At 49.3% G+C, this 22492-nt stretch overlaps 1 protein-coding gene across 3 annotated transcripts in view; it reads left to right on the forward strand.

Annotated features, from left to right (window-relative positions):
- unm_sa1614 (un-named sa1614) overlaps window positions 1-22492 on the forward strand; it is a 448364-nt gene that overhangs the window by 350718 nt on the left and 75154 nt on the right. For all 3 annotated transcript variants that reach the window (XR_011948821.1, XM_072515283.1, XM_072515284.1), the window contains exon 20: window positions 8742-8809. Coding sequence is in view for 2 of the 3 variants with exons in the window: in XM_072515283.1 (XP_072371384.1) it covers window positions 8742-8809 (68 nt within the window). In the remaining variant the exon portion in view is untranslated. The remainder of the gene's footprint in view (window positions 1-8741; window positions 8810-22492) is intronic.

Consider the following 22492-nt stretch of genomic DNA (forward strand, 5'->3'; position numbering starts at 1 on the left):
AGGCGGATGGGAGTTCCCTCACACCGGGGGGGGGTCGAGGAGTGAGCAGGAGTAGCCGGGGTCAGTTGAAGTCAGCTGACTTACGGAAGTGATATGGGTGGAGCAATCAAGCTAGATAGGGATCTAGCGGGGGAGTGGGGGGGGGGGGGGGGGGGGGGCGGACGACAACTGGGTTGCTGCTGCGGAAATCCAAAAGGGAATGGCTGAAGAGTGGGTGGTCGGGGACGGTGTGCGACGCTGGGGGAGCGAGCGGGAGCGCGGAGGCGGGATATGGGACTGGCCTAGAGAAGGTAATGGCTAGTCGACACGGGAGGGGGGCAGGTAGCCCCCTAGTGAGGCTGATCAAGTGGAACGTGAGAGGCCTGAATGGACCGATAAAAAGGGCCCGAGCGCTCGCGCATTTGAAAGGACTAAGGGCAGACGTGGCTATGCTCCAAGAGACGCACCTAAAGGTGGCAGACCAAGTTAGGCTAAGGAAAGGATGGGTGGGACAGGTGTTCCACTCAGGACTGGACGCAAAGAACAGAGGGGTGGCCATTTTGGTGGGGAAACGGGTAGCATTTGAAGCAAAGAACATCGTAGCAGATAGCGGAGGTAGATATGTAATGGTGAGTGGTAGGCTGGAGGGAATGGAGGTCGTGTTGGTTAATGTGTATGCCCCAAATTGGGACGATGCGGGATTCATGAGACGGATGCTGGGGCGTATACCGGACCTGGAGGCAGGAAATTTGATTTTAGGAGGGGACTTCAATACGGTGCTGGACCCGGGGCTAGATAGATCCAGCTCAAGGACCGGAAGGAGGCCGGCAGCGGCCAAGGTACTTAAGGGGTTTATGGACCAAATGGGGGGAGTGGATCCATGGCGATTTCTTAGACCTAGGGCTAGGGAGTATTCCTTCTTCTCCCATGTCCATAAAATGTACTCCCGGATAGATTTTTTTGTTTTAGGAAGGTCGTTGATCTCTAGGGTGGAAGAAGCTGAATACTCAGCCATAGCGGTTTCGGATCATGCCCCACATTGGGTGGACCTGGAAGTAGGAGAGGACAGGGAGCAGAGAACACTCTGGCGATTAGATGTGGGACTGATGGCGGATGAGGGAGTGTGTGCAAGAGTGAGGGGGTGTATTGAGAGATACCTGGAGGTCAATGACGACGGCGAGGTCCCTGTGGGAGTGGTCTGGGAAGCACTAAAAGCGGTGGTCAGAGGAGAGCTGATCTCTATTGGGGCCCACAAAAGGAAAACAGAGGCCAAGGAAAGGGATAGATTACTGGGGGAAATTTTAAGGGTGGACAGGGAATTTGCAGAGACCCCGGAGGAGGAGCTGTACAGGGAGAGGAGACGACTCCAGACCGAGTTTGACCTTCTGACCACCAGAAAGGCGGAGGTACTGTGGAGGAAGGCACAGGGGAGGAGGTACATATATGGGGAAAAGGCTAGTCGCCTGTTGGCGCACAAACTGCGAAAGAGGGCAGCAGCGAGGGAGATAGGAGGAATTAGGGATGAAAGGGGAGACACTGAGCGAAGGCCAGGAAAGATAAATGAGGTGTTTAAGACCTTTTATGAGGAACTGTAGAGGTCTCAACCCCCAGAGGGAGAGGAGGGGATGCGGCAGTTCCTGGACCAATTGAGGTTCCCGAAAGTGGAAGAGCAGGAGGTGGCAGGCCTGGGGGGCGCCGATTGAGGTGGACGAGGTTATTAAGGGACTGGGAAGCATGCAAGCAGGGAAGGCTCCGGGGCCGGACGGGTTCCCGGTGGAATACTACAGAAAATATGTGGACTTGTTGGCCCCGTTGAAGGCGAGGACGTTCAACGAGGCCAGGGAAGGGGGGACTCTACCCCCGACGATGTCGGAGGCGACGATATCGCTAATTTTGAAGAGAGACAAAGATCCGTTGCAGTGCGGGTCCTATAGACCTATTTCACTATTGAACGTGGACGCCAAGTTGCTGGCAAAGGTACTGGCATCGAGGATAGAGGACTGTGTCCCGGGGGTGGTGCACGAAGACCAGACAGGGTTCGTAAAAGGGAGACAACTGAATGTTAACGTGCGACGACTATTAGGGGTGATAATGATGCCCCCAGTGGAGGGGGAGGCAGAGATAGTGGCGGCAATGGACACAGAGAAGGCATTTGATAGGGTGGAGTGGGAGTATTTATGGGAAGTGTTAAGGAGGTTTGGGTTTGGGAACGGGTTTATTCGCTGGGTTAGACTTCTTTATGTGGCACCAACGGCAAGAGAGATAGAAGGCTTACCGCTAAGGAAAGTGGAAAGAAACTTCCGATACCTGGGGATTCAGATCGCTAGGAGCTGGGGAACCTTGCACAGACTTAATTTGACACGGCTGGTAGAACAAATGGAGGAGGACTTCAAGAGGTGGGACATGCAGCCTTTATCGCTGGCGGGCAGGGTGCAAGCAATTAAGATGATGGTCCTCCCGAGGTTCTTATTTGTATTTCAATGTCTCCCTATATTAATCACCAGGACCTTTTTTAATAAAATAGATCGGAGCATCACGAGCTTTGTGTGGGCAGGGAAAGTTCCGAGAGTAAGGAGGGGGTTCCTTCAGCGTAGTAGGGATAGAGGAGGACTGGCACTACCGAACTTGGGAGATTATTATTGGGCCGCCAATGTGGCAATGATACGTAGATGGATGATGGAGGGTGAGGGAGCGGCGTGGAAAAGACTGGAGAGAAAGTCCTGTAAAGGGACGAGTTTAGAGGCGCTGGTGACGGCACCGCTACCGCTCTCACCTAAAAAGTATACCACGAACCCGGTGGTGGCGGCAACACTGAACATATGGGGACAGTGGAGGCGACAGAGAGGGGTGCGGGGAGCCCTGGTGGGGTCCCCTATCAGGAACAACCATAGGTTCGCCCCAGGAAGAATGGATGGAGGATTTCAGAGCTGGTACCAGTTGGGAATTAGGAAGGTGGGAGATTTATTCATAGATGGGACTTTTGCGAGCTTGGGAGCATTGGAGGAAAAGTATAAGTTACCCCGGGGAAATTTCTTAAGATATATGCAGGTGAGGGCGTTTACTAGACAACAGGTGAGGGAATTTCCGTTGCTCCCGACACAGGGTTACAGGACAGGGTGCTTTCAGGGGTGTGGGTCGGAGAGGGCAAGGCGTCAGAGATTTACAGAGAGATGAGGGAAGAGGGGGAGGAGTTGGTGGGAGAACTAAAGGGAAAGTGGGAAGAAGAATTAGGGGAGGAGATAGAAGAGGGTATGTGGGCTGATGCCCTAAGCAGGGTAAACTCCTCTTCCTCATGCGCCAGGCTTAGCCTGATTCGATTTAAGGTGCTACATAGAGCACACATAACGGGGGCAAGATTGAGCAGGTTCTTTGGAGTGGAGAACAGATGTGGGAGGTGTGGCGGGAGCCCGGCAAACCACGCACATATGTTTTGGGCGTGCCCGGCACTGGAAGGATATTGGAAGGAAGTGACGGGAGTGATCTCGCAGGTGGTGAATGCCCGGGTCAAACCAAGCTGGGGGTTAGCTCTATTTGGAGTTGTGTAAGAGCCGGGAGTGCAGGAGGCGAAAGAGGCCGATGTCGTGGCCTTTGCATCCCTAGTAGCCCGGCGCAGGATCCTACTTATGTGGAAGGAGGCGAAACCCCCCGGACTGGAGGCCTGGGTAAATGATATCGCGGGGCTTATTAAACTGGAGCAGATAAAGTTTGCCCTGAGAGGATCGGCTCAAGGGTTCACCAGGCGGTGGCAGCCATTTCTCGACTACCTAAGGGAACGTTAGAGGGAAGACAGATGACCAGCAGCAGCAACCCAGGGGGAAAGGGGGTGGGGGGGGGGGTTTAGTTTAGTATAGGTCAATAGATAATGGGGTTTTGTTACTTGTGTATTGTTAAAAATTTCTATTTTGTTATCGTTGCGTTTGTTTTGTAAGAGGGAAAAATGTTGTTTAGAAAAAATTTTCAATAAAATATATATTTTTTAAAAACAAAGTGGGCTCTATGTATCACTTTTAGCTACGTTAGGTTGAGCCTCACGCATGTGGAGGCAAAGTTGACCCTGTGCAGTGCTTCGCTCCAGAACCCTTACCCTATTTTGAATCCCAAGTCTTCCTCCCATTTCCTCCTTGTCGTGTCCAGTTTGGTGTCAGCCCTCTCTAGCAGTCGTTCGTACACGTCACTACAGTTCCCTCTGCCTAGGATGTCTGCATCCAGTAGCTCTTCTAATAGTGTCTGTCGTGGTGGTCACGGTATGTCCTTTTCTCCTTCCATAGGAAGTTTTTAAGCTGCAGGTATCTGAGTTCATTGCCTTTGGCTCGTTGGAATCTCTGCGTCAGTTCTTCCAATGTTGTGACCCTACCATCAGTGTATGGGTCCCTGACTGTCAATGTCTCCCCGTCCTGACTCCACCTTTTGAAGATGGCGTCAGTGAGTGCCGGTGTGAACCATATTTCAGATGGGGGCTTTGTCGGGCATTTCGGTCAGTCCGAATTGCTGCCGCAATTGGTTCCACGTCTGAAGGGTGGATATCACCACTGGGTTGCAGGAGTGTTTCTTGGGCGGGGATGGAAGTGCCGCTGTGGCGAGGGCCCGGAGAGAGGTCCCCTTGCAGGAGGCCTCCTCCGCGCGCCCCTACTCAGCTTCTGGCTCCTTTGTCCATTCCATCACTCTTTCCGCTGTCACTGCCCAGTGGTAGAATTGTAGATCTGGGAGGCTAGCCCTCCCTGGATTTTGTTTTTAGTAGGACCTTCTTTGTGATCCTAGCGTTCTTTCCCCCCATACAAACACCATGATTAATTTGTCCAGTGAGTTAAAAAAGGCCTTGGGGATATAGATCGGGATGGATCTTAGTAGGAAAAGGTACCTGGGCAGTACGTTCATTTTGATCCACTGTACTCTCCCCGCCAGGGAGAGTGGGAGTGTGTTCCATCTCTGCAGGTTCTTTTTGATTTCCTCTGTCAGACTGGCCAGGTTCCATTTGTGGATCCCCATCCAGTCATGAGCGATTTGGATCCCCAGTCAGCGGAATTTGTGTTGGACTTGTTTAAACGGCGATCCCACCAGTGCTGCCCCTCCCCCTTGAGGGTTCACTGGGGAAATCTCACTTTTGCTCATGTTGAGTTTGTAGCCCGAGAAGGCACCAAACTCTTTCAGGAGCGTGATGATTCTTTCCATGCTGCTTTGTGGCAATCGTATGCCTTAACCACCACCTCCTATGACGCTCCCAACCGACATCCACCACCAAGTCTACCCAATGTAGGACATGAGCTGAAATGACCACCGCCGAGTACTCAGCCTTCTTTACCCCAGCGAGAAGAGTCTGACCCATAATAAAATAATCAATCCTCGAATACAACTTGTGCACCGAGAAAAAACTGAGAACAGTTTCTCATCAAAATGCGTGAACTGCCACGGATCTGTCCCTCCCGTCTCTTCCATAAATGCAGACTATACCTTCATCATCCCAGCCGGGACCAATGATTTCCGACTGGAATGATCATCTTAGGGTGCAGCACACAGTTCGTATCACCCCCAAAATCAATTGGTGGGTGTCCAAAACCGGCACTGTAGCCTGTAACCGTTTCATAAACGCGACATAGAATCATAGAATTTACAGTGCAAAATTTATAGTGCAGAAGGAGGCTATTTGGCCCATCGAGTCTACACCAGCCCCTAGAAAGAGCACCCTACTTAATTGGGACATCGCCCCAATTCGGGGCATACACATTCATAAAACCACCAGTTCCCTTCAAATGTCCCTACTAACATCACGTAGCGTCCACCTTGATCAACTAAAACCCTCTCCACCCGGAACCAAACACTGTTATTAATTAGGATCGCCAACCATGGGGCCCTCCTGACAAAGACTGAGTGGAACATCTGGCTCACCCAAGCTTTCCTGAGCCTAGTTTGGTCCTGTACATGCATGTACGTCTCTTGTAAAAACACCATATCGTCTCCCAGACTCGTTAAATGAGCAAACACCATCGCCCTCATCACTGCCCCAGCCAGGCCTCACAAGTTCCAGGTCACTAACCTTGTCGAGGGCCTCTCCCTCCCCCACCCCCCCAACCCCGAGTCAGCAATTACCACCGTGATGCGTCATTTATTCACCACAACTTCCTGTGTCCCAGGCCCACTTAAGATGGCCAACAGTCCCACACAATGGGTGAGTCAAAGATAATTCCCTGGTCACTGTTAGCTCCCCTCAACTCCCTCCCCGACTCCCCAACAAAGCCAGCAGACTGCCTGCCGCCTCAACTAAACCCCTCCCACATAAACCTTCTAGACTCCCGTGTCCCAATCACAGCATCCCACCATGGTTCTCTTTCCTTCCAATTACCATATCAAAACCACCGCTCTACCATCCCCCTAGATCCCTGCCATTCTCCACAGAAAAGAAGAGAAAAAACATAAAGCACTATAATGCGACATTTACAACCAACCCAACTTAACATTCATCGACAGAAAAAATCCCACTAGCCCCCCTCAAACCAGACCCAGTCCTTTGTCGTTGATGAAGGCCTCAGCCTGCACTGGCGTGTTGAAATAGTGATCCTTCGAGTCCAGCGTGATTCTCAGCCTCGTTGGATGTCCACAACAAACTGCACACCCTTATTCTACAGCACCGCCTTCCCTTTTCGAAGGCCGCCCACTGCTGCGACAGTTCGATACCAAAGCCCTGGTAGTTGGGCACCGCGTGTCTGCCCCAATCGATATTCTGACTCTTCTTGGCCCACTCCAGGACCCACTCCTTACTCCGGACGGTGGAACCGGATGATCACCGCCCATGGAGGCTCATTCGGCCACGGCATCTGCCGCAGAGCCCGATGTGCCCTGTCCAATTCTGGAGCAGTGAACACTTCATCCTCACCCATCAAGCAAGACATCATTTCGGAGAGGGACTCTGTTGGCCTCGGGCCCTCCATTCACTACGGTATGCCCACCACTCTGAGGTTCATGTACCTTGATCTGTTCTCCAGAACCTCCACGTAGGTCTTCAGACGCTTATTCCTATCTGCCATGAGCAGCATCTCAGCTTCCAATGAGGCAAGCTGATCTTCATGCCTCAACAAGGCCTTCTCCATGCCATTCGACATCTCCCCTTGTTCCTTTAAAGCTTTGACAGTCATGCCCAGCTTCTCCCATGTCAGGCCTAACACCTCCTTAATGTTAACTTCAAACCAGTGTTTTTCAAACTTTTTTGCCCGGGACCCATTTTTACTATCCGGCCATCCTTCACGACCCACGCCAGCCGACCTTCGGGTCCCATGCCAGCCGACCTTCAGGACCCACACCGGCCGACCTTCGGGACCCACGCCGGCCGACCTTCGGGACCCACATCGGCCGATCTTCGGGACCCACGCCGGCCGACCTTCGGGACCCACATCGGCCGATCTTCGGGACCCACGCCGGCCGACCTTCGGGACCCACATCGGCCGACCTTCGGGACCCACGCCGGCAGACCTTCGGGACCCACGCCGGCAGACCTTCGGGACCCATGCCAGCCGACCTTCGGGACCCACACCGGCCGACATTCGGGACCCATGCCAGCCGACCTTCGGGACCCACGCCGGCCGACCTTCGGGACCCACATCAGCCGACCTTCGGGACCCACGCCGGCCGTCCTTCGCAACCCACCATTTTCTCTTACCTTAAATGCGAGAGGTGAGCCTGGGCTTATATTCTATAGTCTAGAGTAGCGAAGAATGAGAAATGACATTGAAACATGATGTGGAGACGCCGCCGTTGAACTGGGGTGAGCACAGTAAGAAGCCTTACAACACCAGGTTAAAGTCCAACAGGTTTGTTTCAAATCACTAGCTTTCGGAGCACTGCTCCTTCACCTGAGGAAGGTGAAGGAGCAGTGCTCCGAAAGCTAGTGATTTTAGACATAGATGAGGAGGAATTACTTAACTCAAAGTATTGTGATTCTTTTTAATCTCTAAAATTCATTATCAAAGAGAGTTCTGCAGTCTCAGCCATTGAGCATATTCAAGAAAGTTGCAGGAAGACTGAATTGAATTATCAAAAAAATCAGCGCATTGACGTCAGGAGGAGGCGGTGTTTCTCTCTGGGTTCCCAGCATGCGCACTGATGAGCAGGCACGCATGTGCAGCGCGTCCGCATTTTTAAAGCCGGTTGCGGCTGTCATTTTTAAAGTCGCTCGCAGCCGGCATTTTTAAAAGCCGGCTGCTGGGGCCATTGCGCCTGAATTCACGCGATCGAGAACACCGCGATGGATGACTTCACGACCCTCCCAACTCCTGTCAGCGACGCACCTGCGGACCGCAACCCCGACTTTGAAAATGCCTGCTTTAAATGACTCTTTAATGTCCTCCATTTGCTTGCCAAACTTCTTCAACTCCTGCACTGCACTATCACCCCAGCCAGTGCTTCTAACGTGATGGGTGCAGCCGCCTCTGCCACCTTTTCTCCCCCAGATTCCTTTGTCGGGCTACCAGCCTGGTGTTTCTTTCCCGTGGCCTTTATTGCCCAGACTTTCTACATTTTTCAATTGCCTTTCCCCTTTCCACACTAATCTACTGGATTACAACCCAAAATCTCCTGAAAAAAACAGGCAGGAGCCACCTTTCGTGTGACCTGCTCTCACATGCCGTAACCGGAAGTCAATTGTCCATGGGTTGTTGTAATGTTTTTTTAATCTTTTTAATGAATCTCAAAGATCACCATCCAAAGTTAATGAACTCAATTTAAAAGAATCCAATTTAATCTTTACATTAAATTTTGTGTTTGATTCTCAACAGTAAATGATGGTGGGGAGACTGCGATGGATATTGCTCGGAAACTGAAATACCAACACTGTGAAGAGCTGGTAAGAGTTCAAAAGGATAAAGAATCATTAATGGCCTTGTTTATAAGGGCTGGCTGTTTAACAATCAGTTTGTTGGTAACTAGTTTATCAAGCAGTATGCTTATTTTAACCACTTCTTACAACTAAAATGTGATATTGGGTAGTTTGTTTTATTATTTTCCAGGATGTGGGGCATCACTGGCTAGGCCAGCATTTATTGCCCACCTCTACTTGCCTTTGAGATGGTGGGGGTGAGCTGCCTTCTTGAACTGTTCGTATGTTGCAGTGCTGTTAGGAAAGGAGTTCTAAGATTTTGACCTAGCGACTGAAGGAACGGTCATGTATTTCCAAGTGAGGATGGTGTGTGACTTGGAGGGGAACTTCCAGGTGGTGGTGTTCCCGTGCACCTGCTGCCTTTGTCCTGCTAGGTGTTCAAGGTTGTGGGTTTGTAAGGTCCCTTCACTACTTGTCCAAGATCATGGAATATGTGAACAACTTTGATTGACCAGTCATTAAAATTGTTGACAAAAAATGATTGCCTCTGTTTGTGTTGACAAATTTGGAAATTGGGTTCAAGACTAATTAGGGAACGTCCTGCTTTCTGGCAGATATTAAATTGATTTTCTGACTTAATGGGCGAAATTCTCCGGAAACGGCGCGATGTCCGCCGACTGGCGCCCAAAACGGCGCAAATCAGATGGGCATCGCGCCGCCCCAAAGGTGCGGAATGCTCCGCATCTTTGGGGGCCGAGCCCCAACCTTAAGGGGCTAGGTCGGCGCCGGACAAATTTCCACCCTGCCAGCTGGCGGAAAAGGCCTTTGGTGCCCCGCCAGCTGGCGCGGAAATGACATCTCCGGGCGGCGCATGCGCGGGAGCGTCAGCGGCCGCTGACGGCATTCCCGCGCATGCGCAGTGGAGGGAGTCTCTTCTGCCTCCGCCATGGTGGAGACCGTGGCGGAGGCGGAAGGGAAAGAATGCCCCCACGGCACAGGCCCGCCCGCGGATTGGTGGGCCCTGATCGCGGGCCAGGCCACCGTGGGGGCACCCCCCGGGGCCAGATCGCCCCGTGCCACCCCCAGGACCCCGGAGCCTACCTTGTCCCGCCGGTAAGGTAGGTGGTCTAATCTACGCTGGCGAGGCAGGCATTTTAGCGGTGGGACTTCGGCCCATCCGGGCCAGAGAATCGCGCGGGGGGGGGGCCCGCCAACCGGCGCGGCGCGATTCCCGCCCCCGCCGAATCTCCGGTGCCGGAGACTTCGGCAATCGGCGGGGGCGGGATTCACGCCAGCCCCCGGCGATTCTCCGACCCGGCGGGGGGGTCAAAGAATCTCGCCCAATGTATTTATCATGCCAGACAGTGTCAGAATTGGCCAATCTTTGAGTTGGATGATCTGCTATACTCATGCATATTTACATTTGAAAACAATGGGCGCGAGCTTGCCATATTTTTTCAAATGTTGGTTCCAGTGAGAAAACTGGTGAGAATCCCACCAATGGCAGGAAAACTCACCGAATATTGAGCCTCTTGACAATTTTTTTCCATGTGATTCACGCCGCACTCCTGGCAGCTTGCTTCTGATTCGCTCGCCCCAAGAAAACTTAATCTCGGCAATCAATGGGGTGCTTCTTTTAAATGCCTCCCAGCACTCCTCTGCACTTGTCCTAAGTTCAGTCAGGGTATGGCTGCCAGGAAGGCAGCAATCACAAATTTCGAAGGAAGCCCTCACCGTACTGCTGAATGGTGTGGAGCAGAGGTGTGACATCTTCTACCCACATTCTCACTGACGTCCATCAACCAAGGTCACCACCCCTGCCAGGGAGACAGTGGCCACAATAGTGAGTGCCAGCTTGCTGCATAACAGGACAGGGTGTGGTAGTCTGTGTAGAGTTATTACGGTACCTGGCAATGCTGGAACACCATTGGTAGATATTGTATGCTTCCTATTGGTCAAGCTGTATGGTAGCTCCGCCCTGCTAGACGGGGTATAAGAGCCTGTGCCGCCCCAGCAGCCTTCATTCTGTACCTGAGCTGCTGGGAGAAACATCTAGCTTATTAAAGCCTTCAGTTGGACTACACCCTCGCTTTAGTGGTCATTGATCGTGCATCACAGGGCAACAGTGACGGAAGAAGATGAATTACTTTCTTCACGCAGCCAGGGTAAGTCTGGCTCCTGATGTATAACGCTGCACCCCCTCACATACTCTTCACACCTCCACAGTGACCTCTCACCAAACATCTCAGGAATACTCATCACTTTTTATGGTGTCCTCCCTGCCCCCCATGTCCCCCAAAAAAATAATCTAATCCTCAAATCCCAGCTCCCACTCATGTCCCTCAAATTCAACACTTCATCACCTGGCAAGACTCCTGCCTACACTCTCCTATCTCATTGCAGGACAAACTCAAGCACAACTGGCCTGAGAAGGCACAGCGTACCGGAGTCATACCTGAGTTGAGATGCCTAAAGTCCTTGAGGAGTGAGCCCTTGAGCTGGCTGATGCAGAGTATGACCACACCTGTGCAGAGGGCAAAGTGGGGTAGCAGGCAAAAGTGAGAACCATCAAGACATGGTGCAAGCCTCATGTGAGCTAACTTTCTCCCATCATTTATCCCCCATGATGCTTGAATGCAATCTCACTTCCCTTTGGGTCAATCAGCCAGGATCATCTCCATGCCCTCTGGACACCGCAGACCCTTGTAGCTCTGAGGGAAACATGTCAGAGACAAGCATTGAGGAGGTGTTGCAGATGACACCCGCACCCTCCACCAATGCAGATACTTACACCTCGGTGGGGTTATCTAGTAGGCAGGTGGAGGGACTACGTGATGGGAGTGGCTGCGTTTTCGCAAGCTCCAGCTCTGCTCATCTTTCGATCTTAATTTTTATCCTTATACACTAGCTTCCTTTTGTCTTTTGTTCATCTGCATGGTCAGTGCAATGTACCAAGAGTTGTTGGTTAGTGTTTCAGCTTTATTGAGATGAGGTGAAATGCGAATCCTTGTTGATTTGTGGCAGCTGGAAGGAGTTGGGTGAGGCCCTGACTTTGGTGGCGCAACAACTTTTGGGAGGATTCCAACCTTGACAGTACGATATTCACCGGCGGATGATAGCGGCCAGCGATGAAGTTAATCCATCTTAATGGGTTCACACCTTGCTGCGGTGCATCAAAACACAGTTTCAGGAGTTACGAAGTGTCTTTATGACTGCAATGGCAGCGCACGAGGAGGTTCTTGTGACAGAGAGAGCATTGTCCTTGGTGGCAGCCCACCTCCACATGGTTGGGGTACTGTTGCATGGCCAGTTGTCCACCCTGAGGGGTACGAACAAGGATGAGGGGGAAATGGTGAAGAACCTTGCTGAGCCTGGTGTCCCTGGTGAGATGCTGGAGAGGTTTCCGGGGGAGTCTTAAGAACTGGTTGCCTTGTTTCGGGAATCTTGATCTAGAGGGTGGGCAGCTCAAGTTAAATGGAGCACATTTAATCCTGTCTTCGAAGTCTGGGGTTGGGTGGCCTTCCATCCTCGGGATCTGTGTAATTCTGTTCCTGGTGTTGACCGAGAAGGGCGGGTTGCCTGAGCCGGCCGGGATGTGCTCCCTGCGGGAGCCTAGATTGTTGACCACCTGGCCCGGTCGAGTCGGCAGGCTGAAATCCTTAGAAGATCCTGAAGAATACTCTCCGTTATAGATGTTTGATCATGAGGGGAGAGGACCACTTGAATTGATCAAAGAGGAATTGGTGAGTCAGCGATCGGAGTACGTTGTTGGACTGTATGTCAAACGTGGTAGCATACTGGTTAGCACTGTCGCTTCACAGCTCCAGGGTCCCAGGTTCGGGTCACTGTCACTGTGTGGAGTCTGCGTGTTCTCCCTGTATCTGCGTGGGTTTCCTCCCGGTGCTCCAGTTTCCTCCCACAAGTCCCGAATGATGTGCTGTTAGGTAATTTGGACATTCTGAATTCACCCTCTGTGTATCCAAACACGTGCCAGAATGTGGCGACGAGGGGTTTTTCACAGTAACTTTATAGCAGTGTTGATATAAGTCTACTTGTGACAATAAAGATTATTATTGTATATTATTATTACACTTTAGGGAGAGATTAACTAGGGCTGATGTAAACATTTAAAATTGTCACAACATGTGATGAAAAATGAGGTGGATAAAAAAATTCAAAAATTTGTAGTTTTGTTAGTGGGAGGAAAGGACGAGTATTGTTATCAATGGTAGGTGAACCATTAAAAGCAAGATTTAGGGTGCCTTATCATAGAATTTATAGTGCAGAAGGAGGCCATTCGGCCCATCGAGTCTGTACCGGCTCTTGGAAAGAGCACCCTACCCAAGGTCAACACCTCCACACTATCCCCATAACCCAGTAACCCCACCCAACACTAAGGGCAATTTGGGACACTAAGGGCAATTTATCATGGCCAATCCACCTAACCTGCACATTTTGGACTGTGGAAGGAAACCGTAGCACCCGGAGGAAACCCACGCACACACGAGGAGGATGAGCAGACTCCGCACAGACAGTGACCCAAGCCGGAATCGAACCTGGGACCCTGGAGCTGTGAAGCAATTGTGCTAACCACAATGCTACCGTGCTGCCCAAATCAAACTGAAAGGAAATTGAGTGAGATTAATTATTTGATAAGAATGCCAGTCAGAAGGAAAACTCAGAGTGTATCATGTTAATATGTTCAAAAGGTATTTTGATAGAGAAGGAAAGAAGGTGGTGGTGTTAGTCGTTGTAGCTCATGGTGAAAGAAGGTGGTGGTGTTAGTCGTTGTAGCTCAGAGTGAAAGAAGGTGGTGGTGTTAGCTGTTGTAGCTCATGGTGAAAGAAGGTGGTGGTGTTAGTCATCGTAGCTCAGGGTGAAAGAAGGTGGTGGTGTTCGCCGTTGGAGCTCAGGGTGAAAGAAGGTAGTGGTGTTAGTCGTTGTAGCTCAGGGTGAAAGAAGGTGGTGGTGTTAGTCATCGTAGCTCAGGGTGAAAGAAGGTGGTGGTGTTAGCCGTTGTAGCTCAGGGTGAAAGAAGGTGGTGGTGTTAGTCGTCGTGGCTCATGGTGAAAGAAGGTGGTGGTGTTAGTCGTTGTAGCTCATGGTGAAAGAAGGTGGTGGTGTTAGTCGTTGTAGCTCAGGGTGAAAGAAGGTGGTGGTGTTAGTTGTCCTAGCTCAGGGTGAAAGAAGGTGTTGGTGTTAGTCGTTGTAGCTAAGGGTGAAAGAAGGTGGTGGTGTTAATCGTTATAGCTCAGGGTGAAAGAAGGTGGTGGTGTTAATCGTTGTAGCTCAGGGTGAAAGAAGGTGGTGGTGTTAGTTGTCCTAGCTCATGGTGAAAGAAGGTGGTGGTGTTAATCGTTATAGCTCAGGGTGAAAGAAGGTGGTGCTGTTAATCGTTGTAGCTCAGGGTAAAAGAAGGTGGTGGTGTTAATCGTCGTAGCTCAGGGTGAAAGAAGATGGTGGTGTTAGTCGTAGTAGCTCATGGTGAAAGAAGGTGGTGGTGTTAATCGTTGTAGCTCAGGGTGAAAGAAGGTGGTGGTGTTAGTCGTTGTAGCTCATGGTGAAAGAAGGTGGTGGTGTTAGCCGTTGTAGCTCAGGGTGAAAGAAGGTAGTGGTGTTAATCGTTGTAGCTCATGGTGAAAGAAGGTGGTGGTGTTAGTCGTTGTAGCTCAGGGTGAAAGAAGGTGGTGGTGTTAATCGTTGTAGCTCATGGTGAAAGAAGGTGGTGGTGTTAATCGTTGTAGCTCATGGTGAAAGAAGGTGGTGGTGTTAGTCGTTGTAGCTCATGGTGAAAGAAGGTGGTGGTGTTAATCGTTGTAGCTCAGGGTGAAAGAAGGTGGTGGTGTTAGCCGTTGTAGCTCATGGTGAAAGAAGGTGGTGGTGTTAATCGTTGTAGCTCAGGGTGAAAGAAGGTGGTGGTGTTAGCCGTTGTAGCTCATGGTGAAAGAAGGTGGTGGTGTTAATCGTTGTAGCTCATGGTGAAAGAAGGTGGTGGTGTTAATCGTTGTAGCTCAGGGTGAAAGAAGGTGGTGGTGTTAGCCGTTGTAGCTCATGGTGAAAGAAGGTGGTGGTGTTAATCGTTGTAGCTCATGGTGAAAGAAGGTGGTGGTGTTAGTCGTTGTAGCTCAGGGTGAAAGAAGGTGGTGGTGTTAATCGTTGTAGTTCATGGTGAAAGAAGGTGGTGGTGTTAATCGTTGTAGCTCAGGGTGAAAGAAGGTGGTGGTGTTAATCGTTGTAGCTCAGGGTGAAAGAAGGTGGTGGTGTTAGTCGTCGTAGCTCAGGGTGAAAGAAGGTGGTGGTGTTAGTCGTCGTAGCTCAGGGTGAAATAAGGTGATGGTGTTAATCGTTGTAGCTCAGTGTGAAAGAGGCGGTGGTGTTAGTCGTCATAGCTCAGGTTGAAAGAAGGTGGTGGTGTTAATCGTTGTAGCTCATGGTGAAAGACGGTGGTGGTGTTAATCGTTGTAGCTCAGGGTGAAAGAAGGTGGTGGTGTTAGTTGTCCTAGCTCAGGGTGAAAGAAGGTGGTGGTGTTAATCGTCGTAGCTCAGGGTGAAAGAAGGTGGTGGTGTTAATCGTTGTAGCTCAGGGTGAAAGAAGGTGGTGGTGTTAATCGTTGTAGCTCAGGGTGAAAGAAGGTGGTGGTGTTAGTCGTCGTAGCTCAGGGTGAAAGAAGGTGGTGGTGTTAGTCGTCGTAGCTCAGGGTGAAATAAGGTGATGGTGTTAATCGTTGTAGCTCAGTGTGAAAGAGGCGGTGGTGTTAGTCGTCATAGCTCAGGTTGAAAGAAGGTGGTGGTGTTAATCGTTGTAGCTCATGGTGAAAGACGGTGGTGGTGTTAATCGTTGTAGCTCAGGGTGAAAGAAGGTGGTGGTGTTAGTTGTCCTAGCTCAGGGTGAAAGAAGGTGGTGGTGTTAATCGTCGTAGCTCAGGGTGAAAGAAGGTGGTGGTGTTAATCGTTGTAGCTCAGGGTGGAAGAAGGTGTTGGTGTTAGTCGTTGTAGCTCAGGGTGAAAGAAGGTGGTGGCGTTAGTCGTCGTAGCTCAGGGTGAAAGAAGGTGGTGGTGTTAATCGTTGTAGCTCAGGGTGAAAGAAGGTGGTGGTGTTAGTCGTCGTAGCTCATGGTGAAAGAAGGTGGTGGTGTTAGCCGTTGTAGCTCAGGGTGAAAGAAGGTGGTGGTGTTAGTCGTTGTAGCTCATGGTGAAAGAAGGTGGTGGTGTTAATCGTTGTAGCTCATGGTGAAAGAAGGTGGTGGTGTTAGCCGTTGTAGCTCAGGGTGAAAGAAGGTGGTGGTGTTAATCGTTGTAGTTCATGGTGAAAGAAGGTGGTGGTGTTAGCCGTTGTAGCTCATGGTGAAAGAAGGTGGTGGTGTTAATCGTTGTAGCTCATGGTGAAAGAAGGTGGTGGTGTTAATCGTTGTAGCTCAGGGTGAAAGAAGGTGGTGGTGTTAGTCGTTGTAGCTCAGGGTGAAAGAAGGTGGTGGTGTTAATCGTTGTAGCTCAGGGTGAAAGAAGGTGGTGGTGTTAGCTGTTGTAGCTCAGGGTGAAAGTAGGTGGTGGTGTTAATCGTTGTAGCTCAGGGTGAAAGAAGGTGGTGGTGTTAATCGTTGTAGCTCAGGGTGAAAGAAGGTGGTGGTATTAGTCATTGTAGCTCATGGTGAAAGAAGGTGGTGGTGTTAGCTGTTGTAGCTCATGGTGAAAGAAGGTGGTGGTGTTAATCGTTGTATCTCATGGTGAAAGAAGGTGGTGGTGTTAATCGTTGTAGCTCATGGTGAAAGAAGGTGGTGGTGTTAATTGTTGTAGCTCAGGGTGAAAGAAGGTGGTGGTGTTAGCTGTTGTAGCTCAGGGTGAAAGTAGGTGGTGGTGTTAATCGTTGTAGCTCAGGGTGAAAGAAGGTGGTGGTGTTAATCGTTGTAGCTCAGGGTGAAAGAAGGTGGTGGTGTTAGTCGTCGTAGCTCAGGTTGAAAGAATTGGTGGTGTTAATCGTTGTAGCTCAGGGTGAAAGAAGGTGGTGGTGTTAATTGTTGTAGCTCAGGGTGAAAGAAGGTGGTGGTGTTAGCTGTTGTAGCTCAGGGTGAAAGTAGGTGGTGGTGTTAATCGTTGTAGCTCAGGGTGAAAGAAGGTGGTGGTGTTAATCGTTGTAGCTCAGGGTGAAAGAAGGTGGTGGTGTTAGTCGTCGTAGCTCAGGTTGAAAGAATTGGTGGTGTTAATCGTTGTAGCTCAGGGTGAAAGAAGGTGGTGGTGTTAGTCGTCGTAGCTCAGGGTGAAAGAAGGTGGTGGTGTTAATCGTTGTAGCTCAGGGTGAAAGAAGGTGGTGGTGTTAATCGTTGTAGCTCAGGGTGAAAGAAGGTGGTGGTGTTAATCGTTGTAGCTCAGGGTGAAAGAAGGTGGTGGTGTTAATCGTTGTAGCTCAGTGTGAAAGAAGGTGGTGGTGTTAGTCGTCGTAGCTCAGGGTGAAAGAAGGTGGTGGTGTTAGCTGTTGTAGCTCAGGGTGAAAGAAGGTGGTGGTGTTAATCGTTGTAGCTCAGGGTGAAAGAAGGTGGTGGTGTTAGTCGTCGTAGCTCAGGTTGAAAGAATTGGTGGTGTTAATCGTTGTAGCTCAGGGTGAAAGAAGGTGGTGGTGTTAATCGTTGTAGCTCAGGGTGAAAGAAGGTGGTGGTGTTAATCGTTGTAGGTCATGGTGAAAGAAGGTGGTGGTGTTAATCGTTGTAGCTCAGGGTGAAAGAAGGTGGTGGTGTTAATCGTTGTAGCTCAGGGTGAAAGAAGGTGGTGGTGTTAATCGTTGTAGCTCATGGTGAAAGAAGGTGGTGGTGTTCATCGTTGTAGCTCAGGGTGAAAGTAGGTGGTGGTGTTAGCTGTTGTAGCTCAGGGTGAAAGAAGGTGGTGGTGTTAGTCGTCGTAGCTCAGGGTGAAAGAAGGTGGTGGTGTTAGTCGTTGTAGCTCAGGGTGAAATAAGGTGGTGGTGTTAGGCGTAGCTCATGGTGAAAGAAGGTGGTGGTGTTAATCGTTGTAGCTCAGGGTGAAATAAGGTGGTGGTGTTAGGCGTAGCTCATGGTGAAAGAAGGTGGTGGTGTTAATCGTTGTAGCTCAGGGTGAAAGAAGGTGGTGGTGTTAGTTGTCCTAGCTCAGGGTGGAAGAAGGTGTTGATGTTAGTCGTTGTAGCTCATGGTGAAAGAAGGTGGTGGTGTTAATCGTTGTAGCTCAGGGTGAAAGAAGGTGGTGGTGTTAGTCGTTGTAGCTCAGGGTGAAAGTAGGTGGTGGTGTTAGTCGTCGTAGCTCAGGGTGAAAGAAGGTGGTGGTGTTAGTCGTTGTAGCTCATGGTGAAAGAAGGTGGTGGTGTTAGTCGTCGTAGCTCAGGGTGAAAGAAGGTGGTGGTGTTAGCTGTTGTAGCTCAGGGTGAAAGAAGGTGGTGGTGTTAATCGTTGTAGCTCAGGGTGAAAGAAGGTGGTGGTGTTAGTCGTCGTAGCTCAGGGTGAAAGAAGGTGGTGGTGTTAGCTGTTGTAGCTCAGGGTGAAAGAAGGTGGTGGTGTTAATCGTTGTAGCTCAGGGTGAAAGAAGGTGGTGGTGTTAATCGTTGTAGTTCATGGTGAAAGAAGGTGGTGGTGTTAATCGTTGTAGCTCAGGGTGAAAGAAGGTGGTGGTGTTAATCGTTGTAGCTCATGGTGAAAGAAGGTGGTGGTGTTAATCGTTGTAGCTCAGGGTGAAAGAAGGTGGTGGTGTTAGGCGTAGCTCATGGTGAAAGAAGGTGGTGGTGTTAATCGTTGTAGCTCAGGGTGAAAGAAGGTGGTGGTGTTAGCCGTTGTAGCTCAGGGTGAAAGAAGGTGGTGGTGTTAGTCGTTGTAGCTCATGGTGAAAGAAGGTGGTGGTGTTAATCGTTGTAGCTCAGGGTGAAAGAAGGTGGTGGTGTTAGTCGTTGTAGCTCATGGTGAAAGAAGGTGGTGGTGTTAGCCGTTGTAGCTCAGGGTGAAAGAAGGTGGTGGTGTTAATCGTTGTAGTTCATGGTGAATGAAGGTGGTGGTGTTAGCCGTTGTAGCTCATGGTGAAAGAAGGTGGTGGTGTTAATCGTTGTAGCTCATGGTGAAAGAAGGTGGTGGTGTTATTCGTTGTAGCTCAGGGTGAAAGAAGGTGGTGGTGTTAATCGTTGTAGCTCAGGGTGAAAGAAGGTGGTGGTGTTAGCTGTTGTATCTCATGGTGAAAGTAGGTGGTGGTGTTAATCGTTGTAGCTCAAGGTGAAAGAAGGTGGTGGTGTTAATCGTTGTAGCTCATGGTGAAAGAAGGTCGTGGTGTTAATCGTTGTAGCTCAGGGTGAAAGAAGGTGGTGGTGTTAGCTGTTGTAGCTCAGGGTGAAAGAAGGTGGTGGTGTTAATCATTGTAGCTTAGGGTGAAAGAAGGTGGTGGTGTTAATCGTTGTAGCTCAGGGTGAAAGAAGGTGGTGGTGTTAGTCGTCGTAGCTCAGAGTGAAAGAAGGTGGTGGTGTTAATCGTTGTAGCTCATGGTGAAAGAAGGTGGTGGTGTTAGTCGTCGTAGCTCAGAGTGAAAGAAGGTGGTGGTGTTAATCGTTGTAGCTCAGGGTGAAAGAAGGTGGTGGTGTTAGCTGTTGTAGCTCAGGGTGAAAGAAGGTGGTGGTGTTAATCGTAGCTCAGGGTGAAAGAAGGTGGTGGTGTTAGTCGTCGTAGCTCAGGTTGAAAGAAGGTGGTGGTGTTAATCGTTGTAGCTCAGGGTGAAAGAAGGTGGTGGTGTTAATCGTTGTAGCTCAGGGTGAAAGAAGGTGGTGGTGTTAATCGTTGTAGCTCATGGTGAAAGAAGGTGGTGGTGTTAATCGTTGTAGCTCAGGGTGAAAGAAGGTGGTGGTGTTAATCGTTGTAGCTCAGGGTGAAAGAAGGTGGTGGTGTTAATCGTGATAGCTCATGGTGAAAGAAGGTGGTGGTGTTAATCGTTGTAGCTCAGGGTGAAAGTAGGTGGTGGTGTTAGCCGTTGTAGCTCAGGGTGAAAGAAGGTGGTGGTGTTAATCGTTGTAGCTCAGGGTGAAATAAGGTGGTGGTGTTAGTCGTCGTAGCTCAGGTTGAAAGAAGGTGGTGGTGTTAATCGTTGTAGCTCAGGGTGAAAGAAGTTGGTGGTGTTAATCGTTGTAGCTCAGGGTGAAAGAAGGTGGTGGTGTTAATCGTTGTAGCTCATGGTGAAAGACGGTGGTGGTGTTAATCGTTGTAGCTCAGGGTGAAAGAAGGTGGTGGTGTTAATCGTTGTAGCTCAGGGTGAAAGAAGGTGGTGATGTTAGCCGTTGTAGCTCAGGGTGAAAGAAGGTGGTGGTGTTAATCGTTGTAGCTCAGGGTGAAAGAACGTGGTGGTGTTAGTCGTCGTCGCTCAGGTTGAAAGAAGGTGGTGGTGTTAGCCGTTGTAGCTCAGGGTGAAAGAAGGTGGTGGTGTTAGCTGTTGTAGCTTAGGGTGAAAGAAGGTGATGGTGTTAATCGTTGTAGCTCAGGGTGAAAGAAGGTGGTGGTGTTAATCGTTGTAGCTCAGGGTGAAAGAAGGTGGTGGTGTTAATCGTTGTAGCTCATGGTGAAAGAAGGTGGTGGTGTTAGTCGTCGTAGCTCAGGGTGAAAGAAGGTGGTGGTGTTAATCGTTGTAGCTCAGGGTGAAAGAAGGTGGTGGTGTTAATCGTTGTAGCTCAGGGTGAAAGAAGGTGGTGGTGTTAATCATAGCTCAGGGTGAAAGAAGGTGGTGGTGTTAATCGTAGCTCATGGTGAAAGAAGGTGGTGGTGTTAGTCGTCGTAGCTCAGGGTGAAAGAAGGTGGTGGTGTTAGCCGTTGTAGCTCATGGTGAAAGAAGGTGGTGGTGTTAGTCGTTGTAGCTCAGGGTGAAAGAAGGTGGTGGTGTTAAATCGTTGTAGCTCAGGATGAAGAGATAAATCCAGATGTTCCCGAACTTGACATTCCTCAAATTAAATTGAATAATGAGGAAATGTTAAAAAAACTGGGATGAATTATTGAGTTAACTTCTGGAAGAAAATGAAAATGACCTAAAAGAGTTATTACATTCACATAAGCTATATGTGGGATTAAATTAGGAAGTACAAAAGTAATTATGTAAATATAGGAAATGCTATTCCCATTAAACAATACCCATACAGACTCAATCCACTAAAGTTAGCACTGGTACAAACGGAGATGGCTGATTTATGTAAATGCAAAACAGAACTCCTTGACAGAGTTAATGAAGAGCTGAAGGCGAGGGAGCAGCTGGCATTGGAGCCTCATCAAGCAGAAGGTATCAGTGATGGTTACACAGAAGAGAAAACTAGTTTGGAAAGGTAGATTCGGAAGAAAAGTGACATCATTCATCAAATTGCACTGGTACTCCAGCATACCAGCTGTCCTCTTCATCAGTGAGAAGAGAGGGAGTTCATCTCAAGACAACAGGTTGCAATGAAAGAAAATGCAGGAACTGTGGAGCTCCAAGAGCAGTCAAATTCCTATAATGGTAGTGACACAGGGGGTGATGATACTCATATCTGGCCAGGAGGGACAGAGAGCATCTTCAGTGGTGGAATACTGGATCTAGAAGCTGAACAGCTTGTCCTAAATGTGGGACTCCCATCTTCAAGCATTCAGAAAAATTCATAGAGACAACCTCTCTGCATAATAATGCCGGACTACTCAGACAGAGTTTATGCGAGAGTCTGTCTGAAAGAATATGTGATTGCTGATGCTTTATCATGACTATAATATGTGAGAAGACAAAAATTTACTATATTCATGTTAATGTTTACTTGTTTAAAAATTTTAAATGATAAATCTTACAGAGGTTATATGTAATATTAAGATATGTCTAACGTTAGAAGGATTTTAGAAAATGAAGCCATCTGTTTACATCGCTGGTTCATTTTTTTTGTAAGGGATGAGGTGACTTGAGAATTTTAGGAATATTGGCTTCTAAATATTGGGACAAGTTAAGAGTTAAAAGCCTGGGGGTGTAATGTGTGGCTACAGTGGTCATGGTTTTAAAAAATATTTTGTTTTGCTTCTTGGGAATAGCAGGAAATTGATGAAGGAATGTGTTTTTCAGTCTCAGCTAATGGACTGTGCTTTGACTGGGAAGTCCCTGGGAAGTTAATGTGCTTTGCAGCCTCTAGAGATTATTTGTTTTTCAGCTTGGGGAGATGAGGTCATTCCTGGGTGGAGACCAGAGAGGAAGCGAGTTTGAAGAAACTTTGAGAGAGAGAGAGAAGCTGAGTTCTGATCTGCCTGACTCTGAGTCCACAAATCTTTCCAAGTAGGATGGTAAAAAAAAAAGAGGAATAATGTTCTAAAGCAGAGCAGTCTTGTCTGAAGTCAAGGAAGAGGCTGAAACAACCTAGTTGAAGCAGCTCTTTGAAGATATTCAGCCAGAGTCTGAATGGTTTCCAACTGGAGCCAAATCTGTTTTAGAAAACAAGTATTACTCTATGCCTTGCTAATTTTAAGCTGCATTAAAAACTGCATGTTTTTTTCTGGGTGTTTAATGGGAAATTGTATAGTTGTGTTGAGGGGTCGTTGTAAGCTATTTGGGTGTGAAGTTAAAAGTTTAATATTGTATTCATAAAAAATTTTGGTTTAGAAATACCAAAGCTCTATTTTTCTCTTCCGGGTGCTCCAGTTTCTTCCCCCAAATCCCAAAAGGCATGGTGATAGGTGAATTGAACATTCTGAATTCTCCCTCAGTGTACCCAAACAAGCGCCAGAG

The sequence above is a fragment of the Scyliorhinus torazame genome, chromosome 8 (assembly GCF_047496885.1).
Source record: "Scyliorhinus torazame isolate Kashiwa2021f chromosome 8, sScyTor2.1, whole genome shotgun sequence".
Lineage (NCBI taxonomy): Eukaryota > Metazoa > Chordata > Chondrichthyes > Carcharhiniformes > Scyliorhinidae > Scyliorhinus > Scyliorhinus torazame.